Source organism: Phyllostomus discolor, chromosome 3 (assembly GCF_004126475.2).
Source record: "Phyllostomus discolor isolate MPI-MPIP mPhyDis1 chromosome 3, mPhyDis1.pri.v3, whole genome shotgun sequence".
Lineage (NCBI taxonomy): Eukaryota > Metazoa > Chordata > Mammalia > Chiroptera > Phyllostomidae > Phyllostomus > Phyllostomus discolor.
This window is the reverse complement of record NC_040905.2, coordinates 75,613,172-75,627,789: the sequence shown is the minus strand read 5'-3', so window position 1 is coordinate 75,627,789 and position 14,618 is coordinate 75,613,172. Positions and strand designations below refer to the sequence as shown.

Below are 14,618 nucleotides of genomic sequence, written 5' to 3'. Positions count from 1 at the left end.
CTTTCTTTGTATTTGCCTGTGCAAGTGTGGTTATACTTTTAGTTTTATGCAGTCTGGATAATTTTGTGTCTTTTGTTAATGGCATTCCATTGGAGAGTTTTTTGCCTTTTGGCTCTAACCTGAGAGTGGTTATTTTACTATACAACCAGAGGTGTCCTCCTTGCGGCCCACAGGCTGCATGTGGTTTAAGATGGCCAAGAATGCAGCCCAACACAAAATCTTAATTTACTTAAAACATTGTAAGATTTTTTGGTGTGTGTGATTATGTGTCACAACGTATTTAATGTGTTGCCCAAAACAACTCTTCTTCCAGTGTGCCCCAGAGGCCAAAAGCTTGGATATCCCTGTTTATTTGGTATTACTTTGTCATTTCATTTTTCTTTGTGTGGATAATTCTCCCTCTGCCATTTCTCCTGTTCTTTGATATCTTCTTCAAGTATTTCTAATTGTTATCTTTTGGCTAGCGATTTGGATGGAAAGTTTTATTTTTTAACATTGGAGTTATTACTAAATTAAAATAACATATTTTTCTAAATTAAAAGTAAAATATCTCAACATTGCCTCTGTAAGATTAGAACTTTATCATGCTTCTACATTTTACCTCCCTTCTAAATATTGTTTCCTAGGTAGGGTTGGAATACCTCAAATTTAATATTAAAATCATTAACAATTTCATCCTTTCATTTTTAGTTACTTTGACATTCACATTGAGATTTGCTATTAACCACAATTATTTACACATTTATCCAAGTTCAAAAGTTTTATTGCTCAAATTGTTTCCTTACTACCTTTCTATTTCGTTGTGTGGGCAGCAGCAATACTGAGGTAAACATAGGACATTGTTTTTGGCTGCCCAGTGTTTTTGAAATGCCCCTCACACATTAAGGAATTCACGTTTCATGAATCCAGCTCAAGCATGTAACACAGCCTCTGCTAATCACGGCCACCCAAGTAAGGATTCAGAAGTGAGCAGTGTGAGGGAGCAAGTGCCGCACGTCATCTCATTGTACGGCAAGGATGTGTCAGAAGGCTCTGGTGGCTAGCAGCAGCAACTGAATCTTTACTCAAGCAGCCTCATAGCCTGGTTGGAGATTGTTCCCACTGTCCAGTTTCCAAGAATAGTTTTCTGGCCCATATGCGAATCCTGTGAACTACCTTATTCTTTATAGAAATGGACATCTTATTTGGTCTTCTAAAGATCTTGTTGATAATTCCAATTCTGAATGATAGAAGTACTTCATATAAATGCTACTTTGGCTGGTTTCAGAATTCTTAGGTAATATTTCTATTCCCTTCCAAATGCTGCATATATGGTTCTAATGATTTGCTGCTTTTCTTTTTTGGTATTTAGTATTGCTGAGGAGAAATTTGATGCTAATCTATTTCTTTTTTTGTTTTGTAAGCAACCTATTCCTCTCCCCACAGATGTTTTTTTCTCTTTGAAATGAAAAAAAAATCTCACTATGATGCGTCTAAATATGAGGTCTGTTCAGAAAGTCCATCCATTGTTAAAACGGTTTGCGTGACATCGATGTAAACGGGCAGCCACGGAGAGGGCACTGGAATGCACATGCGTGAACAATGATGACTTCATTGTACTAGTCAGTAGCGGTGGTAGACACCATCGAGTGAGCATGTGTACTGCGTGGTCATCACATTCAAAATGACTGAACAACAAATCTGTATCACATTTTGTGTTAAGCTTGAACATTCCTCCATGGAAACTATTTGGATTCAGAAGGCTGCAGCTGTGGGCAACTGGTGATTGGCAGTGTCACCATGACAATGCACCTACTCATGCATCACGGGTCATGCAGTTTTTTTTGTGAATATTGAATCACCCAGGTGACTCAGCCCCACTACAGCTCCGACTTGGCACCCCAAGACTTCTGGCTTTTCCCAAAACTAAAAGCATGTTTGAAAGGGAAGAGATTTCACAGTGTTGATGAGATTTGAGAAAATACAATGGGGCAGCTGATGGTGATTTGGAGAACTGTGTGAGGTCCCAAGGTGCCTACTTTGAAGGGGACTGAGGTGTCATTGTCCTATGTACAATGTTTCTTATATCATCTCCAATAAATGTCTCTTTTTCTCATTACATGGCTGGATACCTTTCAGACAGACCTTGTACAGTTATGTTAGTTCAAAGTTACTTCAGGAACAAAGATGGTTTAGAAGTTCACAAATGCCTTTAAACATACGGAAAAGTAGCACAAGATCTCTAGAACGGCAGAGGCTGAAGGTAACACCAGGAGCTAGCGACTCTCATCTTTCACTTGCTCTCTGCCTCCCTCCCATGCACCCTTCTCTTTCTCTACTGGCTGGTTTTCCCTTCATTTTAGCTTCATCATGCCAGTCATACATAATAACCTCAGCCTTAGCTCTGTAAGATCTTTCAGTTCCAGCCCTAAATCACCAACCAGAAATTTCCTTTGTGACTCTTACTTCAAATCAATTGGCTGTCATTTTTTTTTTAAGCCAAGCCATTTAAGTATTTGGTCACTGATCAGTTGATGATGAATCTCCCCTATGTCAGGGGGAAAGACTGGGTACATGGTTCAGTGACCAATTAGTGAGGTGAATTGCTTGTATTCCAAAAGGTGTTATAAGTGGAGCAGGTAACATCTGACACTGTTCTCAATAGTTATTTTTCACTAATGGTGCTTTATATTCAATGGTCACCTTCATTAGTAGACATTATTAGTATTTTTAATTTAAAAATAGTAACAATCACATAACTTCAAGAAAATGAGCTAATAGTCACAAATATAGAGAATTATCCTGAATATCAGAGGAAAGAAAGTATATTTAGCACCAAGAACAATATTATACACATAGAACATACAGGTTGAAAGAAGTATCAATGGCCCAACAAAAACCAGAATATAGTTGTATAGACCACAGAGCAGAGTCAGGAGAATGGCAAGAAAATGACCTGGTGTTTACAGGAGTCCAAGTTCATAGGTCTCAACACTACAAAGCAGTATTTTCAAGCCAGCATAATGAGGAACATATGCTTATTAGAAATTAAAAGGTAATTTATATATTCTATTTCAGCCACTATGACTTTTCAAAAATTACTTTTGTTTAGTAAATTTTAATAGATTGACTACTCAATATATTTTGTATTTCTGGCACTCTATTCTTTTCCTTAGATACAAAGACACCCAGTAATAACAAATTCGGATATAGTGCGACTGGCTCCCATCCCCAGCAAGACTCATCCCTTCACTTAATCTGTTGGTAACGTGATCTGATTTGTCAGTTTTTTTCACTTTACTCATGGTACTATTTAACCCTTATAGGCTTATCTATTTCATTATTTCCCCCTTATTAACTTCCCTTTTAATGCCCAAGCAACTTATCTTTTATTTCATTATTTCTCCCTCACTTTCCTTTTAATGCCCGGGTAACTCGTAAATATGAGAATGGTATTTGAGAATAAAACTATGGTTTATTCTCAATAAACTATGATTTATTCTCAAATACCAATCTCGCTTGCCATAGTTGATTGGTTATCACTCTTTTTGTATATAACAAATTGGGCACATTTTCCTCTCACTTGAAATCAATCTTCCCTCCATTTCAAAGTTCCTTTTCGTAGTCTCTTCTTATTGCAAATCCAAATTAGATAATTGCTGAAATTATTGCCTTTACAATAACTGTTTCAACAGGAGCATTAGCTGAGCCCTCAGATAGTCATCATCTGTAAAATCACTTGTTCATGCACGTCTGGTAAATTTGTCTACTACTGGGAGTTGAGATGGGTGATATCAGATTGCATAGCTAAATATTTGAGTCTTTGATTCCTAAAGGAGAAGGAAGTTTATTTGTTGGTATAACCACCAGATTAAAGGTACAGCTGTTGGGAGGAACGCCTAGAACCGAATGTAATCATTCAAAAAGCTTCCTTGTGACAGCTTAGGGCAGTCGTTCTCCAAGTGTGGTTCCAGACCAGCACCATCACCTGTGAACTGTTAGAACTGCAAATGCTTGAACCCCACTCAGAATCAGAAACTATGGGAATATGGTCCAGCTGTTTTCATAAGCACTTCTGGTGATTCAAATGTACTCGCTTGAAAACCACTGTCTTGTTTACTGCATGCAGTCCAAAGCTGGATATTTTTCAACAGGTTATCACAACTCTGAACAAATCCGTAACACGGAACTCAGCATGACATTTAAGTAACAAGCATAAATTGGGAATATCTGGTGTTATGGCAGCACCCTGTGAACTTCTAAAAGTAGAACTGAGATTTGTCCCTTTACTAATTCTCTAACTAGAGGGTCTCAAAGAGCAACTTCCCCCTCAATGGGCAACAGACTGATTGGCCCTTCTCCCAGCAGGTGCTGCCTACAGGAATTCCTGAGTTTTCTGGCATGTGGAAGGCACCTTTCTTTTTTCATTTCCGGCATTAGTATTTTATTTTACTTGAAAAAGAATTTTTTTCCTCACTTGAAAAGGGTAGTTTAATTTTAATTGGCTTACATCCCATCTCTTTCCATAAAAGTATTGGAAGTGGTTTATAAAAACTGGCATGCGCTAATTCAGAATAGAAAATCAGGACTAAAACAGGAGGAAACAAATATGACCTATATGCACATATCCCTGTTGGATAAGGCAGACTAAGAAAAATACAAATAAATTAGCACTATTATTCCCAAGTATTTCATTCAGATAAAACTTGACAAAAATTTAAATGTAGATAATAGTCCAAAGAGCAGGAAAATGAGGTGTTTGCAAAGCGGTCCAGTGAAGACTGTGGACTATGGAGTAAAATCCCTTACTTCTAATCAGAGCACTTTATTTACTGGCACATTTTATTTAAAAAAAAAATCAGCCTCAGTACCTGTAAGTAATAAACACAGGTAAGAGGTAGTTAACTAACTACATGATGTGATTTCAAGGGCACTAGACGTGCTTACGCCTCCTCAGCCTTTTCCCACTGCCCCACCATATCTAAATATCTTTTCCCTTCTCCAAATGCAGAATACATGACTTATTAAAAATAAAATTTCATATATTGAACAAACATATTTATCATCTTCCACACTCTCTGATCTTTTAGAACAAATGCTGGGAAGATAAATTATCTTTGTTAATAAATGTATCAGGTTGTCTTCCTTCATGAAGTGGATTCACCCTGTCATGTCAGGAAGGCGGCACATATACCCTACAACCCTACCTGTCTGAAACAGTTTTCCTCAACAGGCAGGGTGTTTTAAATAGTCTTTTGAATATCCTAATGGTATTACATCTACTTTTGAGGTTCCACGTGGTCTTCATTTTCTGAACATGGCCATGTGCTGATTATACATACTTAGTAGCTGGAGTTTTGCCATAACATACAGGGTGATAAAAGGTGTTCATTCCAGACTCAGTAGCAATAGGGAGAAGACGAAGGGACAAGACAGTTACATTCCAAAACAGGCTTGGAAGAGACTACATATACCTAAGAATAATCAATCAATTTTTCAAGTATAGAATTGTATTAAGAAAAAAAAGAAATATTTGATGTGGGCCTATTATGTTCAATGCCTAGGCTATGCTAGGCAATTTACATTGCTATTAAATGAATGTTTTAAATCAACTCTGGTGGAATAAGAAAAACATGAAGAGGAAAACTATTAAACATCAGAAAGTGCTAACCATATATAAATAAATTTCAGGAATGGTTAAGTGCCAATGCATGGAATGGTTAAATGCGAACAGTCAGCTTCGATTGTTTTTATTACAGTAGGAGGAATTTTACTCTTAATGCATAGAATTTTGAAGAGAAAATTTATATAAGCTTTTAAAAGAGGCCCTTTTGACAATTATTAATACAAATGTGGTAAGACCTTTCAAACAAATACCAATTTCATTAACAGTTTACATACAGCAAATAATTTATTCTGAAATGTTCATTTAGTTTCTGTTGAGACACAATTCATGTCTCATTAATAAAAGAGCAGCCATCTCACCTCAGATACCAGAATATACAACAAGTTACAGCATAGCAAAAATTCTACCTACTTTCAGATAAAATCTAGTTCAGGTAAAATAGTTTCATTCAATGTTTTACAATTAACACATATATATATATTTGAGCACAAGAGTGTAAATTGTTACACTGCAGCTATCTAATGCACATCATGTGACCACAGAACTGTTAATTGAACCATCAGTTTCATTCATGCAGTAAAGCAAAGCAGGCTAGGTAAACTTGTTCATCGGGAACCATATTACTGTGAATTTCACAGCCACATGATTAATTATGATGTTAGATGGGCTCACAAGGACTAAAACAGAATGGTTTTTTTTTTTTTTGCATAAATACTAATTTCTCCCTGATGTAAGTTTAGTCAGTTTATATTCTAGAAATGATTGATAACAGCAATATATCATATCTTCTATCTGTAGTGTTCATTATTTTAAGACAAGCAATAATTAAAGGATGATGGGATGGGATGGGATGCTACTTAAATACCTGTAAAACATACTGTACAAATATACTTGGCTTTACCATTTTCTTCCTAACTATCGAGAGTGCCTCCCAAAATGTGACCAGTGAAGACAAAGTATACTATCAAATATGGCTTCCAGAACAAAAACCTTCTAACAAGAATCAAACCTATTTACAAAAATTTTCAGTCTTTTAAAGTTTCATTTGAAATAAAATTTCTACATAGCAGTTGTAATTAACACATACTTTTCTTAGTTTCATTAATTAAGCTCTTTAAACAGATGTCACAAGGTAAGACCCAGAATGGCGCTTAGGACTTTGAGTTCCACTGGATTCTGTGCTGTCAGTTTTTGAATCTCGTTTCTTTGTGTTGTTATTCACTGGCGTCGGGATCTGAGATGGCCGGGCTGAAGTGCTATCTGCGCTGCTTTTCCTGGGGCTTGGGTTGTAATTAAAAGGAGTCACTCTGGCAGCAACAGTTCCACTGGGTGAACTGTGTTTGCTGGAGCTGCTAGAACCAAATGGGGTACGCTCAACTATTGAACCTTCATTAGTCTCTAACGCAGGGACAGGGTTATTTTGTCCCAGTTTCACCTCACTTCCTTTTTGGTCTGGGGCATCTACCTGAATAAAGGAGTTCAGGCGGTTTTCCAAACCCGCGGTGCGTATGGGGCCACTGCCATTTCCCACATTTTGTTTTCCCTGATTATCCTTTGAATCTTTAGCGTTTGGATTTCCCTTTTCTGAAACACTGTCAATCACAGGGGGAGTATTTCCTGTGGGAGACCTTCCGGATCTAGGGTTGTTAATGGGACAGTCCTCAATTCTTACCCAAACGTCCTCTGTTTTAGAAACAGCAGGTGCCATTTGATAAATTAGAGTCTTTGATTCAGCACCATTAGCAGCACCTGAGGAAGTGGTCTGAGAAGTACAATTTGTGGGAGAAATTTCACTTTCTTTTATTTTTCTCCATGTTCCTTTTGTAGATTCTTGGTTTTCCTTAGTTTGTTTGGTTCCTGAAATATAGTTCACATGTTTTTCATCTTCACTTTTTGCTTTTTCACTGGATTCTGATGAAGCAGAAAGAATTGAGGATGAACTTCCAGTTCTTCTCCAAGTGCTCACCCGAGGAAGGGACGATGAATGTTTACTGTGCTCACGTTTCCAGGTTCCTGACCTATTGATGGGAAGCCTGGAAGGACTTTCAGAATGGGAGCGTGCTATATCATGGCGCTTTGCTGGTCTTCCGTCATTATACTCTATCGTGGGACTGAGATTAGGGGGTAGTTTTCGCCACCCACCAGCCTGAACAGATGAATGTGTGGATAGAGACATATCAGGAAGGGAAGGACTTAAAACTGGAGTCTGTGCCTGGGACCTAGTGGGAGAATCTGGTCTAGAAGATGGAGAAAGAGATTCAAATGAAGCAGATTCCTCCAATTTTCTCCTTAGGGTTGGGCTTGGAGCTTCTTTGATGAAAGTTGACTGGCGTACCAATACAGGTCTCTCTGACCTATCAGATTCACTTCCACTTGATTTAGTTGAAGACATTCTAGAAAGTTCTACCTTTTTATTGGATCCATTGCTATTATTCATCTGATTTAGTCCTTTGGAGGCAGACTCACTTCTTGGGATACTATTGCCATTCTTGGATAAGCCTGCTTGTTTGGTAAGGTTCTGCTGGCTCATCTGTCTGCCTGGAGATGTGTATGACATTTTCCCAGAACCTGAGGACTTGGTTGAAGCAGTACTAGGGGATGATGTCCTTGGCAGTTGAGATAATTTGTTAGGAGGACTTATTCCATTTCTACCAGGAGAAATTGAATTTCGTCCTGGAGACTGCATAGGTCTACTTAATGGTTGCTGGACTGGTCTTGAAGGAGTGGAATCTCTAGATCCTGATCTAGAAGACCCTTTATTCGATCCTGCCTGTTGTGACATCTGCCTGGTAACAGGGCTTAATTCTGACTTCACTGATGGCTTAGCTCCTCTGGGAGAAGTGGTGGCTGTCTGACCTTCACTTGGGCTTTTGGAAGCTGGAGTCTTAAGGGGTGGGCCTTTTTTAGAAACTGGACTTGTACTTGAAGAGCTATTTCGAACTCCTGGAATGTGGATCATCGTCCTACCTCGAGATATTGAAGGCATGCTTGCTTGAAGGGGCTGTTTCAACTGGCTTGAAACTTCGGAATTAGATCGAACTTTCCCAGTAATCAAACTTTTATAAACTTTTTTTCCTCCTTTGATTCCTTTATTTTCCGATTCCATCTTTTTAGATTCCAATGTACTTTTCTCCCCAGGTTTCAGAATCCGTGGGCCTTTATTACTTGTAAAGGGTTTTTCCTCTTGATCAGGTGTAAGATGAAATGGTGATCCCAGAGAGATTCCAGATTTCAGTGAAAGGATGGAATCTGAATCAGATGAAGCTTGTCTAGATAAACATGCAGCAGCAGCAGCTTGATGCAAACTACTTACTATGGAATTTGCACCTTCCTGAATGGCTTTCCAATCAAAATTTTCTGAATCGGGGGATAAACCATGCTCTGAATCTGGTCTCTGTACATCTTTCAAATCAAGCGTCAAATCTTCTGCTAATATGCCACCCATATTTCTGGGACTATGCTTTTCATTATCACCCTTAAGCCTTGCAGGCTTCTTCTTTTTTGGCATTGCAGAACTTATACATTCTTGCAACAGGTCATCTTCAGAATCAATACTGAGAGAACTGAGAGAACTGTTTCTTGAGAAACAAACAGGGGTATCTTCAACGTGAAATGATTTAGGAGCATAACCTGAACCCTGAGGTTTACTTGGTTCTACCTGTGAGTCAGCAGGCTGGGTCTCTTTGATAGGTTCATTTTCTTTGTTGTTGTTGTTTTCTTGATCAATGTCACTAAGAGAACTTAGAGAAGAATTTCGAGAAAAGCAAACTGGTGTATTTTCAATAGCAAAATTCTGTAATTTTTCATCAGTTGCTGCCCCTCTGTCTGGTATGTCTTTGGATGACTGGGGAAAAGTGGATTGCTTCTGTAGCATGGGTTTATTAGACTGTCCTCGATTCATTGGATGTTTTGTAATAGTTTGTGTCTTATTACCTGATTGTTGGCTGGAGGTTAGTTCTGTGTGACTGGCAACTTTAGCTTCTGATTCCTTATTGTCTTTCCCCTTTCTTAATTCAGCCTTTTCCCTGGAAAGATCAACATCATCATCATCAAAATCTAGAGAACTCAAAGAATCATTTCGTGAAAAGCAGTATGGAGTTCCTTCAATAGGTGTGTAATGATGAGGAGAATCAAAAGTAAAACTTCCTCTAACCCGATCTTCATTGTTTGGTAGCTTATCATTGAAGTCCTTGGAATTATTTTTCAAGTTCTGTTTCTTTGAATCTTTATTATCTGAAAAAGTTCTTTCAGCATTTAAGTTATTTTTTGAATCTGTATTTTTTTTTACACGTGTCCTATATTCAGTGTTTTGTGGCATAGGTTTTACTGGTGAAGTAGGTTTCTTCTTCTTACTATCTAATTGATTCTTGTTAGTCCCAGATGAAGACATAGATGCTTGTTGGACCTGGTCCATTATCTTTTTCACACGGAAAGGTTTGTGACTTTTTCCTTTGGGCATAGCAGAATTAATGCATTCTGCAAGAATATCACCTTCTTCTGTTTTACTGTCATCCAGTTCAGGTACAGTTATAGATGATGGTTTTCCTCTTTGAGCCTCATCTGTACTTCTGCCTTCTGTAGGAATGGTGTCTCGTTTTTCAAATTCGCCTGTCTGTGCCCCTGCTCTAACTCCTTCTCCAGCAGCTAACTCATTTGGAGGGGATTCTATTGTTAGGTCACTTAGAGATGTAGCGGTGGAAAAGTTTATAGGTGTCCCTTCTACACAATACACCCGTGGCATATCATCTCCTGGTGTAAAACTAACATGCTTTTGTGCTTGTATCCTGTTTTGTGATGGCAGAAGTTTGTACACAGGCAGTTGACTTGGTTTCCTTGCTACAGGTGGAGGTAATTTTGAAGCACCCTGGGCTGGCTTTTTGGCTTTGCGTGCCGATTTTGTTGGCATGGCAGAAATAATACATTCTTCTAGTATTTCAATATCATCATCATCTGAATCATCTAATAAATCTTTTTCAGAATCAGGTTTTTGTGCCTCTTTGTCCTGATTTTCATTTGATTCTTCAGGCTGCTCAGATTCTGTTTCATTTGCATTGTCATTTTCCTGAACTGGAGGCATTATTCTTAATTCCACATCTTTCTGTATGAATGGCTCATCGAGGCTCAGTGCACTCAGGCTAGATGAACAAGAAAACCCATCTGGAGTACTTTCTGTGGCAAAATGTAATAAAGTATCAGCATCTGGAAGAACCTGGACCCTCTGAACTGCAGCATTTACAGCAGCTTGCTTAGGTCCACTTTCTCTCTTTTCAGCATTAGGTACTTTATTTTTAGTTAACTCTTGTTTAGCTTGAACTGTCTGAGGAGGAGGAGGTGGAGGAGGAGGGGTTTTACTTCTGCTTGGTGGCATGGTTTGCCCAGGGCTATCTGGAAGGTCACTGGGACTTACAATGCCACTTACCATTCCACTGCAGGGTTCACTCTGAACCGAGCTGGCAATTGAACGACTCTCAAAACTATCAAGTGAACTGACAGAAGTACATCTACTAAACATGAGTGGAGTCTCCTGAACGTAGTGCTCTGGTGGACTTTTAGGCGTCTGGGCACCACTTTTTGATGGAGATTTGGCCCCTGAAGAAAGTTCAACAGCTTTGTGCCTGGCTGATTCTGAAGATAAACCAGAAGCTGGGAGTCTGCTGGATTTAGTTCTAATGTGCTGTGACACTGCTGGAACTTCACTCACAGAACCTTCAGTTGATCTAGTTCCACTGTTTTCTTTTATTTCTGCTACCTGTAGCGTATTAGCAGAATCTGTCTCCTGTGTTGTCTGATCACATCCTATTTCATCTTCAGCTGATGACAAAGATGATAATGAACTACACCTTGAAAAACATATTGGGGTATCTTCCACACAGTAGGTCTGTATTGTCTCTTGGTTGATAGAGGGAACTTTGCAAGAGGTGGCTTTTTGAGCCTGACCATTTCTGCTTTGTGCTGAACTTGGGTGGAGCTGATTCTGCCTCTTGGGATTAGATGAAGGTGTGGATGTATTCTCACTGCTTGTAGAGATGTGTTCAGACTTAGTGCTTTGTCCAGAGGAACTCTTTGAGAATGAAAATGATGGTTTCTGTGAGGAAGGAATGTCTGTGGAATATTTTAAACTATAATCAATAGGCTGATCCACATGATGTTTTTCTTCATTATACTTTATGCTATAGTTTGTTGGTCTCTCTTCCTCTTCATGCTGTTCTTCCTCAGAGTAACGTTCACTGTAGTTGGTTGGCTTATCATCTTCATAGTCATCTTCCTGACACAAAGACTGGTTTACATTTTGATTAATTGTATGATTAGAACCCACTCGATTTGTTTCTGAACCATTGGCTCCTCTTGACCTATATGGGGAAACACATTCTTGCTGCCCAAAATGTGGTTGGAACTTGAGGTGTTTATCATCAGTGCTCTCAGTATATACAGGGTAAGTTGTGCTTTGACTCCTTGATTGTCTCTGCTCACTGTGTTTCATTTCATCTTCTATTATATGTTTGGGTCTTGCCCATCTTTCATTCTGGGAAGGACTCTGCCTTCCCGAGTTCAGCTGCTCATCTGAATATTTAAGACTATAATTTATTGGCGTATCTAGTTCTCCATCATTATCATCCATATGATTTGCACTGTGTATTTTATGAGCTAGGTCAGCTGGATATTGACCATAGCTGCAACATTTACTTTCATCATCTTCAGAATAGGATTCAATCGAAGGTTTCATTTGACCTCTTTTACCATAACCATCACTACTGCTGACACTATTTAAACTATCATTTGAAGACCTCTTATATTCCAATTTGGCATAAGGCATAGAACATGTCCTATTTGAATTTTCTGATTTAGTGAAGTTGTAAGTGTTTGAATGTGTGTGAGTAGTAGAGCTTCTTCTTAGTGCATTCCTCTCATCTGCCCCACAATGTAACTCTGTGGTAGACCCAGAACTTCTATCTTCCTGAGAGGTGTGAATGGCTGCTACCTCTTCCATGACTTTAGCAATCTGAGCTGCAGTGGTGGAAATCTGCAAACCTCGCTTTGAAGAGGTTCCTGGATTTTCTGTTGCTGGGTGGTAGTTGCCTAGGCTAATTCCTCGTTCTCTCTCCAAACTTCTATCTTTTTCAGAACGAGAACTATCTAAACTTCCTCTGGATGATGAGGAGCTGGGCAACACCGTAGTATTTAAATATGGTGAAAGGACAGTCATGTTTCCTGTATTAAAATTGTCTGACCTGTTATCATCATGTCGATTGGTGTCAAAAACATAGTCACCATAAAGACTTTGCTTGTGTCTTTGCTTACTACGATGAGATGTCTTGGGACTTAAATTGTCAATATTGTCAAAAGTTTCTGATAAGTGCTGAGCGTCTAATTCTGCTTCCAGAGCTTTTTGTTTCCTGACATGAAGAGATGGCAAACTTGAACCAGGAGACATAATATTGGCATCTTTATACTTTGTGGGTCTATTTGCCATGAGATTCCTTAAAGCTGCAGCACTTCCCATGGCAATCATTTTGTGCTTTGAGTGAATGAGATTCTTGAGCATGCTGACTGCCCCCATGTCCCATAATGCTTCCTGGTCTTTAGGATTTCTTGCTGAGAGATTCCACAAGGTTCCACATGCATTACTGACTATTGTCAAACTGTGAGATTTTAAGTGTTGTAATAAGGTTTGCAGGCAATTGTTTTCTCTTAGAATTTGCCTGAAATAAAAACAAGATTACAAAATTAGGATCAAAATCTGTTTGTAGTAACAATAAATAAAAAGATAGAAAACAAATTTAAATCTAAAGACAACTACTAAAAGAGGCATAATAAAACTGTATAAAAATTATACTATAAATTCCAAGCATTTCACATTTTGTTTTGGTCTTAGTTCATTTAAGGTTTATTGTTTTAAAGTACTCTTCTGTCAGACTAAAATAAGTATTATATTCATTTTAATCTATTCTGCATTTCCTATTCTGACGTGATAGCTTTTTAAATTTTTTCTTCAGCAGACACATTTACTTTGCATGGTAACAGTTTCCTAGTTTAAGGACTACAAATGTATCACACTGAAAAGGACTATGGGTAATTCAATCAATCGGTAGCTCTTTCTATAGTTAAGGAGCATGCTGTAAGTGCCTAGATTAGCAAATTCACCTATGTCTCTAGCTTGATTCTGTTATACCGCCACCCCCTTTACAACTGCTCTCTGGCAAACTGCAGGTGTAGTCACTATTTCTAAATAGAAAGTAAAAGAAAGGTTTTCAAAACATTTTTCACTACAAAAACAAGGGCTGAGAATGAACATAATGAACTTTGAGACTTGAAGAGCTACAGCTTACTTAATGCAGGGTAAGCTGAAGTTAATGACAACATATTCCACTTTTGTGGACTTTAAAATTGTTTGGCAGTGATGTACAATGAGCTTTAACATGGTGGTCTTTCCTCAGCAGCCGAGTAGACACCTGAGTGCTTACTGAATTTAAAAAGTCTTCTTTGCATAGCAGAAAGGGCTATACAGCTTGTAATTAATACATAAAAAACTTAAAGAAAAGATGTTTGTATTCTTTACAGGTTCTTTTACTAAAAGTACCACGTAGTCTTTTTGAAAATGAGAGAGGAAGAATAGTGAATAAAATGAATATGCTGTGGAAGATATTCATACTTTTGTTGGCATACTAGAAAGCCCAAGTTCTAAAAATGTGCACCCTGTATCTGAGGCGCTCTCGTAGATATCACAGCTCCAGTAGACTGGAGGAATGGCTGTTGGCTAAACAATAGGATTACTGATATTAAAACACCATTAGAAAAAAGGAAAACCACTATACTCTCTGGATCATATCCATATGATTTGTTTTTGTGACTTTATCATTTGTTCATTTCTAGACATCTGTGTGATACTGTGAACTTTTATTAGAATATACTAATGAGTAAATTAGAAATTAATAGTTATCTTTGCACCACAATAAATGTAGTTTGGCTTAGAACTTGCATAATCACACAAAACCAATGGATCTTTTTGAAAAAA

General features: G+C 38.2%; 1 protein-coding gene across 15 annotated transcripts in view; it reads right to left on the bottom strand.

Annotated features, from left to right (window-relative positions):
- Positions 1–4,833: 4,833 nt before the first annotated feature.
- The window catches only part of APC (APC regulator of WNT signaling pathway), a 154,441-nt gene continuing 144,656 nt past the window's right edge, over positions 4,834–14,618 (bottom strand). For all 15 annotated transcript variants that reach the window (XM_028508345.2, XM_036020660.1, XM_036020655.1 and 12 more), the window contains one exon: positions 4,834–13,305. In XM_028508345.2, coding sequence (XP_028364146.1) covers positions 6,720–13,305 — 6,586 coding nt within the window. In that variant the 3' untranslated portion in view covers positions 4,834–6,719. The remainder of the gene's footprint in view (positions 13,306–14,618) is intronic.